Consider the following 20407-nt stretch of genomic DNA (forward strand, 5'->3'; position numbering starts at 1 on the left):
TATCTAGAAGCAAGAGCTGGGGAGAAGTGGAAGTGGTTGCAAACCTCAGATCCTTACAAATCTAGAGGAAAAGGAAGGCAGAACCTGTATGAAGATATTAGATAAAATGACCCCATAACGTGCACGCCTCCGGATGTGCCTTCAGGGACTGGGGCACAGAGCAGCTGTAGACAAGGACTGTCTGCTTTCCTCCTGCCTCTTCCAGCCTCTCTGGGGCTTGGGCCTCCTGATCAGAGAAGCTTGGCTGGCTCTAATCACCCTCCCTCCTGTGCTGGCCTTGCTGAAATGTGCCCTGGGCAGGGCATTGGGCAGGAAAGAGCCTCCTCACATGATCCTGCTTAATCCTCCTTTCCTCTCTTCCTCAAGCTACACACCACAGTTAAGAGTGCAGCAGAAATGCAGACAAAAGGGGGTCCACGGTGGACAAGGAGGGCCCTGCTCCTCGGCATCCTCTGGGCTACGACACACCTGCCTCCCCCAGGCGCTTCCCTGCCCCAGCGTGCCCCAAGGGCCACAGGTAGGTGGACACGGGGGTCAGCTGCCCCTGCTGCTACTGCTGCCACATGCAGATGAAGGGACAAAGAGAGGGAAGTTCTCATCTGACTCTTCTGCTTATGCTTCCCTCTGTATTTGCTCTGACTTTTAGCATTTGGAAGATTTGAAACACTTCTGATCCCTCAGATAAGTTCTCAAAGACAGCGCCAATGTAATTCGTAGATATCATGAAGCAGGAGATCCTCCAGTTTTTACTGTTGGAGCCTTCATGAAAAAAATCCTTTCACCCCAGAAATTCGCTCTACCCACGGTAGATGATTCTTTGCTGGCCTGTGAGCAACTTGGGCTCTGAAAGGGAAAATGGAGTTGTGCAGATATCAGAAATCTTTATAATTGGGAATACAGTTTCCACTGGAGAAGGAAGGGTGGGGTTCAGAATTTCCTTTTAGAAATTAAGCAGACAGGAGAGTGGTTTCATGATTTTTTCTTTGTAATTCTTCTATCATCAACTTACTTCATTAAAGTACCTCTTTCAGGTCCCCAAAAGACTAATCTTTTTTTTTTTTTTGAGGATCCACAATGACATAATATTCAAAAGTGCTTTATACATTTTCACCAGGGTTCTTAAAATGCCGCCCAGAAACCCCCACTTTACAGTTTTCTTAAGCAGTTTCCTGGTGTGGGCTTGGAATGTGTGACTCCAACATCCTTCACATTTTCCCCTCCTTTTCCTTTACCAGGAAATAGCACCCGGTGTGTTCTTTCTCCATCATCCGAGTTTCCAGAAGGGTTCTTCACAAAGCAGGAGCGTGCAGATGGAGGCGTCGTAATCTACTTCCTGATTATCCTTTACATGTTTATGGCCGTGTCTATCGTCTGTGATGAGTACTTCCTGCCCTCCTTGGAAATCATCAGTGAATGTAAGTGACTGGAGATCTCCGCTGTGGCCTTCCAGAGTAGCTATGCCACTCATGTAGAGGGCTAGCTTTGAAATAGCTCAGCACGGCCACCTTTCAACCGGTTGTTGCATTTCACTGTTAGAAATTAAGCTGTTACTGGCTTCTGAAAATACAATCAACCGGTTCAAGGCCATTGGTTGCATCCCTTCAGTCACAGACACCACCCAGAATTCTGAGAACAGGTCTTTCACTAGTGCCCTGGTCCCTAAAATCAAGGTATTAATGGTGTTTTATGCCACATAATCAAAAATGCCAGGTAGGAGTGTCCTTCTCCCACTTGGTCGGTTTCATTATTTGAGCAGGTTCACCTCCGAGGCAGTCAAGATTAAGGGTTAGGCTGCCCGTTGGACACAAACAGCGCCCCCCACCCCACCCAACTACTCTGCACCATCACCCACAATGTCTCTCCGCTGCGGGAAGAGCAGGAGCACGAACTCCCCGTCACCCAGGGCCCCGCCCCCGTCTGTTCACTATGGTAGGGCAGTACCCTTAGGACCTAAGACATGGCCCGGCAGTAGTGGGGACACTGGACACATTGAACAACAGCAAAATCATAGACTAAGTCAGCGTAAGTCTATTTTAATTCTTACTTAACTGAAGTAGATGTAAATGCGTACATTTTTACACCGACGCTGTTCCACATTTTCCCCACCCAGAGGCCCCCAGCTCTCCTTTCGTGTATGTGCTTTCAGTCTTTTCGATCTTGCTGCTGGTAGAGTTTAAGGTTTTTCTTTTTTGTCATTTAACATTGTGTACGTTTTCCCATAGTATTAAATGCTCTTCAAAAACATGGTTTTTCACGTTAGCATGACAGTTTAGGATTCTGTAAATGATTGGAGCACCTAAATCCGATTTTATATATACACAGCAGGCCCCATAGAGAAGTTTATAATTTTTTAAATTATTCATTTAACGAGACATTTTATTTGTGTTCTAATTGTGTTTGTTTTAAATAATGTTATGCCTCCAGTAGTATAAAGTCTTTGCACACTTTTCTGATCATGTCCTGATAAAGATGTAGAGCTGTGCATATTTTAAGCTTTATCGTACACATTGTCAAAAGTATTTCACAAAGGGTGAGTGAACTTCAGCCTCCAGAATGCGTGGTAGCTTCCATTCCAGAAAACCATGAACAATGTCTTCTAAATGTCTTTGCTGATTGCTTTAGAAGTGGAACTTCATTTGATAAGATTTGTATTTATCTTTTACCTTATTTGTAAAGTTGAACTTCATATAACTTTATTGAAATTTGATTTTTTTCTTTTGTGTCTTATTGCCCATGTTCTAATGGGGGTGGTGGGTGCGATTTGTATTTTTCTTATTGATCTCCAAGAGTTTTTTTAAAGTATAGGGACATTAACCCTTTTTATAATATATTTTACATGTTTTTTCTTTTGTATTTTGTGTATTTATCATGTTGAAATTTTACATGTTTTAAGTAAATTTATAGATAGTTTATGATTCTCCTTTTGATTTTATACTTAGACTTTTTTACCCCTAGGTCAGAAAATTTGTCATATTTTATTTACTTATAGACTTTTTACATTTATTTATTTCTTCCCCTAAGCATAAGTTTTGCTTATGGATACAATGGTTTTTTTCTCAAAATTTGATCAATCTTAATCTACTAAATTCTTGTGTGTGTGTGTGTGTGTGTGTGTGTGTGTATCTGTCTCTATACTCTCAACTCTATTGTAGGAGTCTTATTTTTTTATCCTTATTTGTAGTAATCTTATTTGTTCATTCTTATGGGAAGAACCATACTTTTAAATAGAAAACCTAAAATAGACCATGTTAATTATATAAATCCAAAAAAACTTAAAATTCAGCATATGATATCCCACCTAGAATCTTTCTCTTTCAGGAAAGTAAAATAATCACTTTTTAAAAATGTTTTTAATTTCACATTTCCAACAATGACTTGGCTGAAAAAATAAATCCATCAAAAATGTTTATTAAAAAGTTGCCTTTGGAGTTGTAAATAAATAAATCTCTGGTCCAACCCTGCAGAAAGACACGACTATGTTAAAGTTTAGATTGCTACTTGAAAGCAATCCTCACTCAGTGGCTTCACAGCACATCTGGAGCAATCGCTCCCACTGTGCCACTCGTGGAATTACTCTGAAACACCACCGACAGCACGCACTTCTCGAGTGCACTGTCCTTGGCTCTGAAACGCAACACAGAAGCTGTTATGGATGCGTGACTGATGGATGTCACGCCACTGCCAAATCTTCCTCAGCCCCTGAGAACTGACCCTGGTCTTGAGCACTGAAAATACTGGCAACAAAGCGAGATAGAAATGGTGCAAGCTCAATTCATTTCTAAATGTCTGTCAATTAATACTGTCATGCCTCTTTTCGAGGAAGGTCTACCATGGACTCATCCAAATGAGAACATAAGCAATAAAAAACAATCTCCTGAAATTTATTTATATCCACAGAAAATTCTGCAAATGCTTTACATTTCTCCATGGTTGTCTGGCAAGCACTGAGTTAGGATAGTTCCGCCCATCCTGTCAACTGATAAATATCAATTTAAAACACTGGAGCATTCAACAGAGTACTGGAGTGCTACTTGTTTATTCATTTGTGTGTTATCCTAAAAACAATTATAGAAGACAAAGCAGGGTTCTAAATTACATATATATGGTTTTATTTAGTCTGCAAAAAAATATGAAGTGGGGACTATCAGATGGTTTTCCTCAAGGGAAAACTGAGTCTGAGAAGGTATATAATTCTTCAAGGCTTCCCTGTCCGTGTACAGCAAAGCCCTGGTCTCTGCTGCCAAAATACAAGAATGGTCTCAATCGCTATGATACAACTTTACACATCCTTGTTGGAGATTAGTTGCTATAACATGATTATTTCAGAAGAACTTTTCTATATGAACAATCTTAAAAGATGTTTTCTTCCCAAGTGCACTGACCTCCCAAAACCCTACCCAATACCCACTGTGATAAAGGAAATATACTACAAAATGAAGATAATCCACTTAAAAAGTAACCTTAGTCTTTTAGCAACCTTTTGGAGGTTGTAAACTAATGTAATAAACACTTGCCCACCAGAATGAAACTCCGAGGTCTGCACTTTGTGAGTAGGATGGACATGAGAGCATAGTATAGCATTGTGGAATCAAATGATCAGGTATGACGCAATGGCTTTCTTTGCCGTACATGTTAAGTGTCCCAACCTACAATACGATGGTAGAATTGGCAGGCTCCTGGCCCACCCCGGCCCTATCACCCCATTACCCCTCTTCAAATCACCAGCAGAAGGGGCATCAGCAGGATGAAGAGTCGAAGAGGCTAAGGAGTGGGATCTCTATGCAGGGGACGGGGGAAGTGGAGGGCAGAGCCTCTCGCTGACACCCTGGCCTGGCGCCAGCTCGGGCAAGCAAGTGCCCTTTGTCTGTAGCTGTGTATGCTGGGATAGCAGTTCTGCCCAGGGCTGCCACGACCTGAGGCCTCCAGCAAGGGTCTTTCCCTTCTTGCTCTGCTGATAATCATAAAAGGCACACAGCCTCTCTTCCCCAACTCGACCCAGGAAAAGCAAGCACGTACCTGTGTTAGACAGCCGGAGGCACTGCGTTGTCGTCCTCACAAAATGCTATTGCTCTGCCACCTTCCTCTAGTCCTATCGCTTTTTTGTCTATTTAGGTTCTACAGAAAAAGAAGCTAATGATGATTTTTTGAGCACAGAAGGCTGAAGTGAAATTAATCCACATAATTAGAGGAAATTTAAAAAGTCACATTCTAGCTGTCCAGGGCATTTTACCTTTGCAGATAAAACCTGGTTTCTGTGGTGGGAAGGTGGTCAGGAGCTCAGGAAAATTAGTTAAAAGGCGTCACCCGAGTGGAAATATTACCTGAGAGAAGTTAGAGCTGAGGGCAGCGGGGTAAGGAAAACAAGTAAGGAGAGCACCCTCATTCCCATCAGCTGTGCTGCTCTCGGCCGGTACTTGGGCAGATGCTCTCTGGAGTGTGTGATGTGTGTGTGTGCAAGAGAGAGACAGAGACAGACAAAGAGTCATCAACAGAGAGGATTCCAAATGACAACAAGGAAGAAAGCGGAGCCTCAGTGGTCTCTGGTCACTCACGTAAGCCTATCGAAACTTTGTCTGAAGCCCCATGCTGGGTTTGTGAAGTTCGTGAGGGTAATCCTTGTGCTCATAATTGGTTTCGTTTGCTTGGGGCTTTGCCCACTTTGCTCCTTATCTCTATGCTATACTTTCAAAAGGGTCTCTGACAGTGCTACGGGTCTTTGGAGCTGCTGGAGGAGAGAATGTTGTCCTGTGCTATAGTGCCTTGTAGTGAGATGGTTGAAAGTGTCCACCCTGGAGCCTGACACAGCCTGGCCTCAAATGGCAGCCCCACCATTTGCTAGATCTGACTTTGGGCAAAGTGCAAAATGTCTCTCTGCCTGAGCTATCTCAGCTGTGCAGGAAGGGTAACTAGAGCTCTGAGTTCACAGAGCTGTGTCAAGTACACAAGGTAATACAACTGCTCACGCAAGGACCGGGCGCATGGCAGACATTCACTAAATGTTCGTGGGTACCTAAGAACCGACTACCAAGACTAGAATCCTTTATCCAGGAAAGATGAATGTGAAGAAGGTGAATGATCACAGTCAATAAAAGTATGTTTGGGGTATATACCAAATCTAGGGTAATTCTCCCACAGCTTGGAAACTAAATTTGAGGCAAATAAAAGCAACTACTGTTTCACAAGGTAGGAAGTAAGGTTATGAAATCCATTCTTTTATTTGATCCAGTAACCCATTTGGCAACTTTCATGATACCTTAAACATCTCTAGGATATTGCTTAGAGTTTCTTTTACATTAAAATCCATACCAGTTTATACCATCTTTAGTAAGCTTTTATTGTTTAAAGAATATTTTATAGTATATTTAATTTAAATATAAATCAACCTAAAAATATAATATAAACTACATTAACTTATAGCCCAAATAGAACTATTATCTCTCAGTTCATTTTTAGAAACACAAAAGTTCAGTATAAAGCCAAAAAAATCCTTTTTACATATTTTTGATTGGTAATGGGGACCTCTTAGAATTACTTGAACACTATTCAGAGCAGCCTTTTTTCAAACCTATTTCCTAGGAAACTTTTCATTGTATTTATTTTTTACTTTATTTCATTTTTTATTGTAATTTTTTATTACCATTTAGTCCCCGTATACCCACCCACCCCCAGCAGTGACCACACTGTTGTCATCCATGTCCGTGAGTCCTTTTTCCTTTCTGCTCATTTTAAATGTTACACCGACATACCGCTCAATGACAAATTCTAATCCCTCTGCCATACTGATGCTTTGAGGAATAACACATCGTAAGTGAAAATGATCTTAATAAGACATGGCGAAACATAATTCAGTATTTACTTTATTAAAAAATTTGCTTATTTGCTCTGCTTTGAACTAACATTTGCCAATGTTCTACTTTATATTTCAGAAATAGAAAATAAGAAAGGAATGCAAGTTTTAATTCCAGGTAGATTTGGTTCTAAAGTGATAAAATTGAAAAGGAGTCAAGTACTCCGTTCTGTGAGAATGGCATTAGGCTGGCCTACAGTTTCAGGGATTGTTCGATTCTTAATCCTCATGAAATTTACCGAGGCAGAGCCCTCCCAAAGAACCAAGAATCGAGGAACAGTGCTTCCTCCCTGCCTCGCTGGCACTCCTCCCCCCCTTAAGGGCGTTTTCATGCTCTTTGTTGGTCCTTTCTTTCTGCTTAAATTGTGGCCTCCTTGGATTGCATCTAAATCGACCCCAGGTGCAGGGATCCAAATAAGCATCGAGTCATCTGGATATTATAGACGCTCCGGCAGGCACAGGTGATGGTGATGATGATGAAGTTTTGTATTAATCTCCTCCCTGTACCTACATGGACAACTGAGAAAGCAGCTTCTTAAAGCAGAAAAATCTAGGTGCCCATCCCGTCCTACAGTTACTATGTGACCTTGGCAAATTATGGAGCTTCAACGCAGGTAATTGTGAGAGATGCTTTGCACAGGCATCATGTGATGGGCTTAGCGCAGGTGGACATTCATTGTAATGTAATTACATTGTAATTATAGCGACTAGGTGGGGGGTAGGAGAGTCCTTTTTTCAGTGGAATCAGGCATTTTAAACGATTGTACAGGGTTTCAGAATTATTCATCACAGCTCACATAAAATATAAGGTGGTAACTATAAAGTTCTCAAAATTGTTTTATTTATTGTTAACAACAGTAAATATGCTCACAGAGCATACACATGCAGTTGTGCACTAAGAGGCAGACATTCATTCCAATGATGTTAAATTTGCTCAAAATTTTCTTAAAATAATTTGAAATTAATGTCAGATCAAGATTTGCAAAGCATAAACAACTTTGGTTTGCTGTCACTCTATTCTGTACCCTAAACAGAATTTCTCAGCATGACCACCCATCCCGGTCACTAGGGTTGAGTCCGAATGACTTTTGATTGCTTCCAAAATTTGAATTCATTCACAAAGCATGAAAATTTGCAATTGTTGAGGGCTTTTAAAAATCGTGCCAGAGGATACCCAACTGCATACAGCCCATAGTTGTAACTCCACTAAAATCTGAAAAGAGCTGGAAATACATTAAAATGATAGCTGTAGTTAAATACAACAGCAAGAGTATAAGTGACTCCTCTCCCTCCATTTTCCTCCATCACCTCAATTTTCAAAAATATAGGGCTTCTCTTTTATTACAGTAAAGGAATTTATTTAACATGAAAACTGGTACAGAGTCTAGAGCATAGAATCTACACTCAAAATTTTGAGTACAAATTTACAAAGGAATTAGAAGACGCCTTAAAGATTGTGTGGGCCAACCCCTGCCCCCAGTTTTCCAGATGACAAAGTGCAGGCCCTGCCTGAACGACTCGTCCAGAACCTCGTGTTCAGTAAGGTCCTTACCGGCAGGGCCAGCATCCAGGTCTCCATTTCAGTTTAACCCCCCTCCTACTATACTTCCAGAAGTGGATTTTTCAAAAAATCTGTTATAAACTCCCCAACATAGCATCCTAGAAGAGAACACACCTAAGAAAAAGGGTGATGAGTTTTAGTAATCCACTCATTATCATGAAGTTGCACTTTACATAAACAATGTGATGATACCTAAACTTATAGAGCAAACTCACCTTAGACATTTCTACTCTACTCTGATGGAAAATGTGATTATTACTTTAGAGTAATAGAGAGGAAAGAAAGTAATAGCTCTAGGGAAAATAAAAAACTCGACTTATATTTAATAATAAACTATAGCAGAGAGAAATGCTACCCAAAGGTCAGCAAAGACAAAACCAGTCTATTCTAAAGTTCAGATGTATAAACCATTTTCACGAAATATGCTTATAACCTTAAGATATAACTTGTTAAAATATCTTGGAAGGTTTACACATTCATTGATACGGGTTCTTTCCTTTCATAACTCAGTTACAGCCGGTGAATAGCAACAGGCTTGCCTGTTACTGCCCTTTGACCCTGAGAGTGTTCCAAAGGCCCCCCACTTCCCTACCTGGCAGCAACCCAGTGGGTTGCACTTGAGACTGAACTTCTCAAATGAGGCATCTTCAGCTAAATGAAGATGCTTCATTAACTCTTCAGCTGTGCCAAGTTTGGACAGTAACTTCAAGATAAAGTATTTTGTTCTTTCTCAATTTCCTCCCTGTATTATCTAGCCCTGATTTGATCAGAGAATTCATGAAAATATCCATTATTACGAAATTTATATGTTCTCTGGAATAAGCTGGGAAGCTTCCGAAGTATCCCTGACTCCCAGGAACTACTGTTCCCCCAAGGGATGTACTGGGGGCATTTGCATGCCAGCACCCTGAGGCAGAGCAGGTAACGACTCAGCCATTGGGCATGTTCTAGCTGGCCAGCCTAACTGCCATTCTATATCGGGTTTCCGTCATGAAACGGGGATAGCACTGGACTTAGGACTGATATAAAACCAATATGCGATACTTGGGGTTTGTGTAGTAACGACTCCCATTAAGGTCCTTGCTCTCCATGGAACTTCGAGTTACTGAACCTCCCAAACCTATTTCTTTATCTGTAAAATGGAAGTACCACCACTCATATTTGAGGATGGCTGAAATTCATAAATTATGTGAGAGTGAATTACATACCATCAGTGTAATTTATTATGTATTTCACACCTCAAATGAAAAAAAGTTAACCACAGAGCAATAATCTTCATTTTGTTCTATTTTGCTTTATGGCCAGTTGATCTTAGAGTTGTATATATATATGTATATATGAGTATAAAGAGTCTGCATATATGTGTAAATTATACATCCAATTATATGATTGCCATATATTACATGGAGTGATATGCATCACTCTAACCAGTACAAGAAAGGCCATGAAATATAACCTTCATAAATCATTACTTCTTTCCATTCACTTGCCACTGCAGGTAAAGGTTCATCCATTGATATGACCAAAGAGTGGGGAACAGGACAAGGGCCTGGATCAGATTATCCCAGATTATCCCATTGATATGACCAAAGAGTGGGGAACAGGACAAGGGCCTGGATCAGATTATCCCAGCTATCCTCAGAGGACTGTCCATGAGGCTTAGCAGTAAAAACCTACGCCCTTACTAGGATCCACAAGGCCTTACATGATCTGGCCACCTATTACTTTTGACCTTGTCCTCTACTGCTCTCCCCTCACATACTTCATTCCAGACAAGCTGGCCTTCTGTTTCTTGAACACACCAGCCGGCTTCCACCTCAGAACCTTGGCACCCACTGCTTCTGCCTGGAATACTCTCACCACAGGCATACATATGGCTGGCTCCCTCCCTTTGAAGTCTTTGTTAAGTCACCATATCTTAGTGAAGTCCTTTCTGGTAACCCAGTCTAAAATTACAATCTTTCCACCATGAAATTTCATATTCCCCTCTGTGAAGTTCTTCCTTGCTATTTCTAGCATAATGGTGTGTTATCTTGCTCTACAAGAACAGAAACATTCTGTTATGTGACTGCCATATTCCCAGCACATGAAAAGGCATCTGACATAGTAGGTTGTCAGGAAATGCAACACATGAACAATAGCCAGGAGTTCCTATTATCCATGGATGCTCAACAGAACACCCCAACTGGGTTCAGCTAGGTGGTTCTTGCTCAAGGTCAGAGGAGAGGGTGGGATAATCTGGAATCCCCTCCCTAGCACAGCATGTGCCTGGGATGGGAGATTCAAAACAGCAGGTGCTCCGCAAGCACCTCTACTTCTTTACGGGTTCTTCAGGAGGTCTCTCCAGTGTGGGGGTTTGAGCCAGACATTTTATGGGAGGTTTATGGCTCTAAAGCAAATGTTCTTGAAAACACAAGGAAGATGGTCACCTTTTGTCCTAGCCTTACAAATATATGGCACTGCCATACTGTTAGTCAAAGTGTTAGTCACCAAGGTTCACTTGGGTCCAGGAGACATAAACTGCCTCCCCCACTGCTTGATAGGGAATGAGAAGGTTCTGGGAAATCATGTGGGCAGAAATACTGTAGCCATTTTGGTAAAATACAACCTGCCACACCAAGAAAAACAATCAGTAAAGTCAAAGGCAGATGTCCCAGCAGGGAAGTAGAACATGCAGAAGACCTGAGAATGAGCAACATATAATGGTCCCCACAGGCAAGAATGAGGAAAAATTGACCACAAGTGACAGAGACTCAACCAAGCACAGCAGAATTTAAGGGGCCCAGAAGACTGAAGTGTCAAGAATCAATAGGTATAATAAACAATAAACATCAACAAAGGATTGCTATCAAGAGCCTTGGAAACCTGGATTTTAGTCCTAACTTTGTGACCTAGGGTAAATAACACCCACCCTGCTACCTCTATCAGTTGGGCTTTTGTTCTACGGGTGAAGCCTCACTGGGGGTTTCCGATGCAATGTCGTCTCCGCCTTCCCACAGCAAGGTGGTTTCTTCAACATGGCTCCCTTTCCTTCCCACAGTAGGCCTCTTAGCTCTAAAATTTAAGGGTAAAACATTTTGAGATTCTCATCCCATCAGTCACTGATGATAATGGATTTGCATGCTTGTAAACGTGGGGGACACACACAATTTGCACAGTGGTATTTTCTTGAACTTCCTACTCTAAAGCAGTTTTTTCATGGGTCCAAGATTTAAATCAATACTGTTATTACACAATAGTCAATCTTGTTTACAGTTAATTTTGTCTCATTTGTATTTAGAAAAGGTTCAAATTGCCAATTTGCGAGTGTGTGACTTAATACATTTCATTTATAGATCTTAAAAACTACCAATACTCACTTTTCCTCTTCTTTCAAAGTTGGGTTAGGATTCCTGAATTCCCTTGATTTTTCTCAGCTCCAATGGGAGCATTAAAGTTTTTAAAAGTCATGCTGTTGCTACACACCTACAAAAAGCAAGCAACCTCTTCTGGATCCCAAAACATCTCTGCACTCAGAACACTGAGTTGCAGCGTAGTTTCAATATACTTCCAGACTTACCTCTATTCTTACAGGAGCTTTAAGTCATAGAGAAAACAAGACACTGGACTCCTCTATTTCTTAACCTACACATTCTACTTTTCCAGTTGCCGTCAGTGTTAGTGGCTTTGAAGCTGCGGCTTTGAGTGCCTGCTGTAGTTACGAAGACACACTCTTTCACCTGTCACTTTCCCAGGCATAACATAAATTTCGTTTGTCTTCAGCCCTTGGATTGTCTCAGGACGTTGCAGGCGCGACTTTCATGGCAGCCGGTAGTTCAGCTCCTGAATTAGTTACTGCTTTCCTAGGTAAATATCGCACCTTGTGTTTTTTGCTAACCCTGTACGATTTCGCCTGTTCCAAATCAACTGTAACTCACCTACCACCTTGCTCACAGGCGTGTTCATCACAAAGGGAGATATCGGCACTAGCACCATTCTTGGGTCTGCAGTTTACAATCTCCTCGGAATCAGCGCCGCCTGTGGCTTGCTATCTAACGTGGTATGTACCAGTACTTTATTCAACAAAACGTATTGTCTCAACAACTTGAAGAACTGTTCATAGTTTTGCACAAACAAGGTACTAGGAATGTGTTCAATCAAATTTATTAATCAGTGGAAAAAACAGCAAGTACTCAATTTTAAATTAACCAACAAATAGGTCAAATGTATGAAAATCAGAGTTTTAGAAACAATTTTCCTTAAAAGTTCCTTTTTCTCTAAGCAATATGCAAAAGATACTTTTTTGCTACAAACATACAAACAATTTTCTTACATTAAGCTTGCACAGGAAGTTGTAGTGTAACAGACGGTAACCTGCCACTTTACAGGTGTCACCCCTGTCGTGCTGGCCCCTCCTCAGAGACTGTGTGGCATACGCGGTTAGTGTGGCGGCTGTTCTCGGCACACTAGTTGACAACCAAGTGCACTGGTAAGCTTGACGGAATCGTTGCTCTTATGTAAAACACAATTACAGAGACTTTATGACATTCTAATGGTTTACTAACATTTCTTTCAAAAAATGTTACTTCGGTCACTTCTCAATTATCTGCCACTTTCACCCCATTTTCCAGTGGGCCTCTCAGCTAAATAAAGCTCCTCACCACAATTGCTGGTTACATTTTTCTCCCTTCTTTGCAACTTCTCATCAGTCTTTTCCTGTCTCAATAATCAGTGGATGTTACCATCCTTCCTTCTCCACTGACTTGACTGTTCACAGTCTCCCAACTTTGTTGCCCCTTAAAGTCCTAACAGTTGGCATTCTCATCTACTGGGTTATTCACCTCCCCTCAGTTAAGAGTGAGGGGCCATGGTCACCAGACTGGAGAGGATGATGGAGGAAGCACAAGTCCCTTGGAACCCCTGTGACTTCCTCTCTGATGTTACTTTGGCAGAGGAACGATAGCCTTCTTCCTCTAGCACTCCAAAATATTTAGGTTTCAACGTTAAAAATTGCTTGTTTTCTTTATAGTTTCCCCATACTTTTCTACTCCAATAAAAAAAAAGGGAATATCATAGTGGACAGATAACTTCTTCAGCATATACACACCAGGTATCTATTAGGTATTTATCAGTATGCTAGGAGTTGTTAAGGGAAAAGCAAATATAAAGCCCACAGCTACGCAGGCTGTGACTTACACATGGCCAGAGGACACCAGAAAGAAAAAAAAATACAATATTCATGGCTTCCCCCTGGAGTTTAACAGTGCTGTGTAATGCGTGCTATCAAGAAACACAAAATCTAGCAGGGAGCAAGATTTCTAAATAAATCATTCTGAAATCTAGTCTGTCTCCCAAAGGAAAACTACTGGTTACAGTTGGGATCTTTCTGGGGCACAGGCTCTGTCTGTAAGGGCACAATGAATGGGAGTCTCCCTCCACGAGAGAAATCAAGACCCGTGTGCTTTGGGCTGTAGCAGAGATTCACTAGCTATAAAACAAAAGGTAAATGCACAGTTCAAATGTGATGGTATTCTTTATGCAGGAAGCCACAGTGCAGGGACATAGAGTGTCCCTACATAAGGTATAATTTTATTCTTGAGACTTATCTCCTTGTTTTCTTGTTCATTCAGTTACATTAATATTATATTTTAAATCCTTGTATAGGAAACTGAAAAGCCCCAGCCAAAATCTAACATATTCCAAATATTTTATACAAAGCTTTTACATTAAAAAATTTAAACACAGTAAAATGAACAAACACATCCTATATTCTTTTATAATTATTATGTATTTGGGGAAATGGTTTTTGCCAATGAACTGAGTGAGAGATAAAGAATGCCCATTACTATCCATTAGTTTCACTTTAATTTTGAAAATCTGTAGTTATTATTTTCTAAGCATTTTTATGACTACTATCTTGAAGGAATCTATAAATGAAGGTGAGTTTTCCAATCCTTTTTTTAAATATAGAAAAAACATTCTCTAATGCTATATAACACATCCACAAAACCAAAATATATCTACAAATATTTGTTCTATTGCATTAAAATTTAAGCAGATACTGCCCAAAGCTATTAACTCTCAAATAACTTTCACTTTTTATTAAAACATACACACACAAATTTCTCTAATTTATAGGTATGAGGGAACTTTACTACTTTTGATATACGGATTATACGTTTTGGTGCTGTGCTTTGATATTAAAATTAACCACTACATTATAAAGAAATGCAGTCCTTGCTGTGCGCGTCTTGCCAAAGCAATGGAGGAAAGAAGCGAACAACCACTGATGAGCTGGGAAGAGGAGGGTCAACCATTCATCCGGCGGCAGTCAAGAAATGATAGTGGAATATTTCATGAAGATTCTGGTTACTCCCAGCTTTCTATGAGTTTACATGGTCTTAATCAGGTTTCTGAAGGTAATAACCACATCTTGCCCCCCTATTAAAGACTATTCACTAATGAAACTTAGCCTCATCTCACTTCAGCGAGTATTACACACTTATTATGTAAAAGACACTGGAACTTCAGAGATGAAGAGGTTAGGCCATATCCTTAAGAAGCTTCCAATACTGTAAGAAAAACTAAAAACCAAAACAGCTAAAATACGAAGGTTTAAGTACTTAAAGAAAGTGTAACTGTGTTTCCTAAATGGGATAGACTATTAAAAATTTGATGAGGACGGTTAGATAGAAAGGACTACCACACATGGGAGTATTTAAACAGCCTTGTAGCACAGGGAAGATTTTAACCGATGACCTGATTTGAAACCAGTAAGTAACTTCTACTGAAGTCTTTATTAGGTACAGGATGCAGAAGTAAGAATAAAGTAGATTCCATGGATGGACACCAAGGAAATAACATTAGCTTGTTCAAGTACTAGCATAACTGAGCGCAAAACGTGCACAGTAAGAAAGCAGAGGAAAGGTGGATAAAAGGAATAGGATAGGAAGAGACGAAGTGTTTGTTTAAGCGTCTGTGCAAGTTTGCGAGCGGGTCAATCATTAGAACTGCAACATGTGCTAAAAGACACAGAGAGCTTTTAGAGCTACTAAAGCAGCTGATGTGTTTTAATAAATGACCAGACAGAACAGAGGCAGTGGGAATGAAAGAGAACAGACGTGAGACAATGCAGAAAAAGCATCACAGGGGCCAGGCAATTAAAGGACTATCGGGGGCCAGACAGGGGAGCAGAGAAATTCTGAAGCTTTGACTGTAATTGACTAAGAAAATGGAACACTGCTTACAAAAACTAGCAATTTAGGGGAAACAGCTGTTGAGAAAAGGAAGAAAACAGTGGAGTTTTAAATATATCATTTGAAGCAGTAGCAAAACATTTAGGTACAAATGTTTAGAAGTCAAATTCGATTATGGTCAGAAATATAAAAGTATGGGTTACTTTTTTATAAAATGTTCATATAAAACAGAGTCTAAATTTAATTTAGTACATTAGGAAGGGAACTTATTCTAATTTACTATCTAAAAAAATTACAACATGACTTTTCCTCTTTTACAAAAATTAGTTTCTAGTATTTCAGGTAAAGGAGTTATGTATCTCTACGTTAAATTTTATAACAAGTCCAAAGAATCAGTCCAAAATTACTACTACAGCCCTGGCTGGTTGGCTCAGTGGTTGGAGCATCATCCCGTAACGGAAGGGTTGAGGGTTGGATTCCTGGTCAGGGCACATGCCTAGGCTGCAGGTTCATCACCAGCACATACGACCCCCAGTCCTGACACGTACCATCCCCCATCCCAGGTGCCTACATACAAAGGCAAGCACTCAATGCTTCTCTTGCATCAATGTTTCTCTCTCTTCCTCTCTCTAAAAAAGCAAATGAAAATGTCCTCATGTGAGGATTAAAAAATTTTATAATTACTACTACACTAAAATTATAACTAATATTAATGGCCTGTTGGCTGAGGCTTAGCAAATTTTTTATGAGTTATTTTACTAACATTAGTTGTAATGTGATTTGATCAAATACATGGGTTTATTATTTTGTAAATGCCATACAAATTTTAGACAATTTTAAAGTGAATTCTCATTTTCATCCAATTCTCATTGGATGAAATTGGATAAATTCATCCAATTTATCTCATTGGATAAATTCTCATCCAATTTATTACCATTGTCTTCCACTGACTTCATAAAAAAATTGAATAAGGAACATACTCAGGTTTCATAAGTGACATTGTATGTTGAATACTAGTTCCTATTTTCTTAAGGTTCTTTCTACGAACTGTGGTGAATTCTGAAGTCAGTAATAAAAAAATTAAATAAGCCCCTCAAAAATCACTTACAATGAGAATTAGGTAGGAATATTCAACTTAATCAAAATTATGCTCTAATTATTTTATAATCCCCAAGTACACACTCTCTGATACAGAGGGTAGGGCTGTGGCATCATCAGTTTGGGAAGTGGAGGCAACGAGATAGCTAAGGTAGAAGCCAGATTAATCCCCTAAGGAAAAAAAAATTACTAAAGACCATCCACATTGTAGAAAACCAAGAGATGTCAACTGACACTTCCTAAACATTATCATTAGCACATTTGGGGGACTATGGGTTTAAGGCCCCAAATAGAGAAATGCTGAGTATCACATTTTACACTGTCTGCCCTACAGTCTCAATTAGTTTCTTTTCTGCCAGCAGTATCAGTAATGAGGTATTCAAATGTTTTAAATAGCCTTTTAAACCTGATACAGCTAATTTATTTCAATATAGCTTTCTAAATGGACATTTCTAACTTAATTGGCCATTTGAGAAAACTCACAACCATTTAATTTTTCCTCAACAGATCCACCAAGCATTTTCAACATGCCCGAAGCAGATTTAAAACGAGTTTTTTGGGTACTCTCCCTTCCTATTATTACAATACTTTTTCTAACCACACCAGATTGTAGAAGAAAGTTTTGGAAAAATTATTTTGTGATAACCTTTCTCATGTCGGCACTATGGATATCTGCATTTACATATATCCTGGTTTGGATGGTCACGATAACCGGTATGTAACAAGTACAAGAGCACAGTTGTAAAAGAAAATAATCAGTTTCATATAAGAACTTCATATATTCTCTAAAGGTAATCCAGCTAAGGAGAAAATCTGTTTTTCAGCAAAGAGTGAAGAATAATAAGGTTTTGTGAGTTACATATTACTTATCAACTATAGTCTCACAGTTACACAGCCCAGGAATACCAGAAAAGGGATCATCTTATAAATGAAACCAAATTCACAGTATGGCTTTCTATTAGGCCAATAATTAAGTCACACTGCACGGGGGTCCATAACACACTCTTTATATTGAGTTCAATTACAAAATAAAAAGAAATAGCAAGATGCCAGTGTTTTGGGAAAACTCTGAGTGCTCACTGTTTAACTGGAATACATTTTATTTTGCTCATTACTATGGCAATACAAACATACTATGAAATGAGTAAAATAAAGTTTCGTTTTAGGTTTCTACTACCTTCATGATTGAGATTTAATTATTACTGCTTGGCCGGAATCAGCTCTAGTCCTATAGTACTCCTAGTCCAGAAGGAAAAACTGAATATAAACACAGAACAAAAAGATTCAGAAATTTCTCCCCAGAGGTTAACCTGAATGAACTAGTATCAGAGGTGAGCAAACAACCTCCTGTGTGCACAAATCACTGGGCCTCCTGTTTCTGCTCAGTGAGGTCCATTTACTTACATCAAACCTATGGACATGTTCGTACTACACTGGCAGAGCTGAAGAACTGCCAGAGACCACAGTCTGCAAAGCCTAAAGTAATTACTATCTGGCCCTCTACAAAAAAAGTTTGCTGATCTCTAACTTTTTCCAAATTAATATGAGATTCAGAATAGTATGCTAGCAAAAAGCAGAATATTTCTTTTTCTTTTTTTAATTAAGATGAAAAAGTCCAATTATCTTGCAAAGTAAATCTCTCCACACTTTCTCATCCAGAACATATTTGACATTAGGAAAACAGGAAAAGAGCAAAGTCATGTAACAGATCATAGAGCCCCCCCAAAGTGATAAATATTAGTGTTATGTATATACATATGACCTCTGGCCCATCAGTAACAAAAATTATCAATCAATTCCAATTCCAATATCAATATATGTAAGCATGCAATAAATAGACTAAAGGTTTTTTTAATTGCTACTTGAAAGAAAGTTTTAAAAGGAAAAATGTCTTTAAAGCAAGTTTTCAATTATAACAATAAAACAGGTACATGTACTTTTTTAAACTTCCCAATGGTTCTGTTTCCTAAAATGAACATTTTTCAGAAGAAAAATGGTGAACTGACATCAAATTTAACAGAAGCTTAATAAATTGGGACTATGATGTTAAAAAGACTCAAAAAGAACCCTATTTTGTTTTCCTCAGATTTATGGTACTTTCTCAAAGAAAACACGAAAGTAAGGTGTATCACTAAAGTTGGACTTAAAAATTTATAGCATGTTCACACATTTAAAATTTTAAAATAGCTATAAATAATTTGCTTAACAATGACTACATTAAGAAAAATGCTTTTAAAGAGAAAAAAATGACCAATCTCATTAGCATACATTAAGCACAGCCTCAATGATGTAAAACAGTGATGACAATCAAAACTTCTATAAACACACTGGAGAAGAAAATTACTCCTTGGTAGCATTTTGTCTAGTAAATATCTATCATTAAAAATCTGCCCTACCCATGTTACTTAATTTACCAATCCTCTCCAAATATTTGTTAGCTAAAATCCAAGTACATACAGATTGGCTCTGAAATCTAAATGCATCTATTTTCTTTTTGTTCACGAAGAAAAGATCTGAAATATCTGCAGAGCATGGTCAGTGAATCTATGAGACCTGTAACTCATAATATCTATGTTTTTTACAGGGGAAACACTGGAAATTCCAGATACAATCATGGGCCTTACTTTACTAGCAGCAGGAACGAGCATACCAGACACGATCGCAAGTGTGTTGGTTGCAAGAAAAGGTAAAGAATTAGGTCCTTCAAGCTGCAGTGCCCATTCTTCAAGCCTGGCTGAACACTAAGCAAAGTTACCTTTAAAAGTATTTATTTCCTCAGTAGCATACTTCAAAAAAATAACTCAAGAGGAAGGATTTACTGTTTAATAACAGATTAATTTCATTAAATCTAATTCCCCAAATAAAATTCATCTGGAATGAGCATTAAATTGTAATTAAACATGTTAAATTAGAATGAAAAGAAGTGATCTACAACTTATTGAAAAATGGTTTAATAGAGATAACTATTAGATAAATAAATGTTAATACTTTAAATACTAAACTCACAAAATTACAAAATACAAATTCAGTAAGACTTTTGCTCTAATACAATCTTCTAAACCCAACAAACAAAAACAGTATCCAGTGTCTTTTCTTTTAAGCTTATTAATAAAATACAGTACTGGTAAGCACATTTTAACCACTTTTTTTTTTTACAGGCAAAGGAGATATGGCTATGTCTAACATCGTGGGGTCGAATGTGTTTGACATGCTGTGCCTAGGTGTCCCATGGCTGATTAAAACTGCCTTTACAAATACATCAGCTCCTGTAGAAGTGAACAGCAGAGGACTAATTTACGTAACCATCTCTCTCAACATTTCAATTATTTTTCTTCTTTTATCAGTTCACTTCAATGGCTGGAAACTAGACAAAAAGTTGGGCCTAGCCTGCCTTGTATTATACTTGGGGCTTGCTACATTATCAGTTCTATATGAACTTGGAATTGTTGGAAATAATAAAATAAGTGGCTGTGGAGGTTAATATTAATAGTGATAGATGGGAAATGTGGATGACAGAAAGGGGCAGAGAAGGAGTACGCCATTTCTTCATATAAGCCAAATAAAAACATCCTGAACTTCAGACTATAAAACTTGCTCAGAGTAATTCTTTACCACCAAAGAAAACTAATTTAAAAATCAACCAAAATCACATCTTAATTTGTCTTGAGTCCTTTCTTATCAAGAACAATTACACAGAGATAACAGAAGTTTTTTAAAAATTATGCT

General features: G+C 38.9%; 1 protein-coding gene across 2 annotated transcripts; it reads left to right on the plus strand.

Annotated features, from left to right (window-relative positions):
• The first annotated feature begins 315 nt into the window (after positions 1 to 315).
• Positions 316 to 20259, plus strand: SLC24A5 (solute carrier family 24 member 5). Of its 2 annotated transcripts, XM_037054570.1 has the most exons (9): positions 318 to 517; positions 1236 to 1415; positions 12171 to 12254; positions 12344 to 12447; positions 12776 to 12876; positions 14526 to 14806; positions 17189 to 17395; positions 19266 to 19367; positions 19840 to 20259. In XM_037054570.1, exons 1-9 carry the CDS (start codon positions 397 to 399, stop codon positions 20160 to 20162), a joined length of 1503 nt encoding a protein of 500 aa, XP_036910465.1. In that variant the 5' UTR covers positions 318 to 396; the 3' UTR covers positions 20163 to 20259. The 2 variants fall into 2 exon arrangements, with proteins under 2 accessions (XP_036910466.1, XP_036910465.1); XM_037054571.1 differs by lacking the exon at positions 12171 to 12254 and having other exon boundaries at positions 316 to 517.
• Positions 20260 to 20407: the final 148 nt, after the last annotated feature.

This window comes from Sturnira hondurensis, unplaced genomic scaffold (assembly GCF_014824575.4).
Source record: "Sturnira hondurensis isolate 20B ecotype Veracruz unplaced genomic scaffold, ASM1482457v3 Scaffold0008196, whole genome shotgun sequence".
Lineage (NCBI taxonomy): Eukaryota > Metazoa > Chordata > Mammalia > Chiroptera > Phyllostomidae > Sturnira > Sturnira hondurensis.

Excerpts from the sequence above, each read along its gene's own strand:
- SLC24A5 (XM_037054570.1), top strand. The coding sequence starts at position 397 with ATGCAGACAAAAGGGGGTCCACGGTGGACAAGGAGGGCCCTGCTCCTC. Across the intron at positions 1,416-12,170 it reads CTTGGAAATCATCAGTGAAT|CCCTTGGATTGTCTCAGGAC; the intron begins GTAAGTGACTGG and ends GTTTGTCTTCAG. Across the intron at positions 12,255-12,343 it reads ATTAGTTACTGCTTTCCTAG|GCGTGTTCATCACAAAGGGA; the intron begins GTAAATATCGCA and ends CCTTGCTCACAG.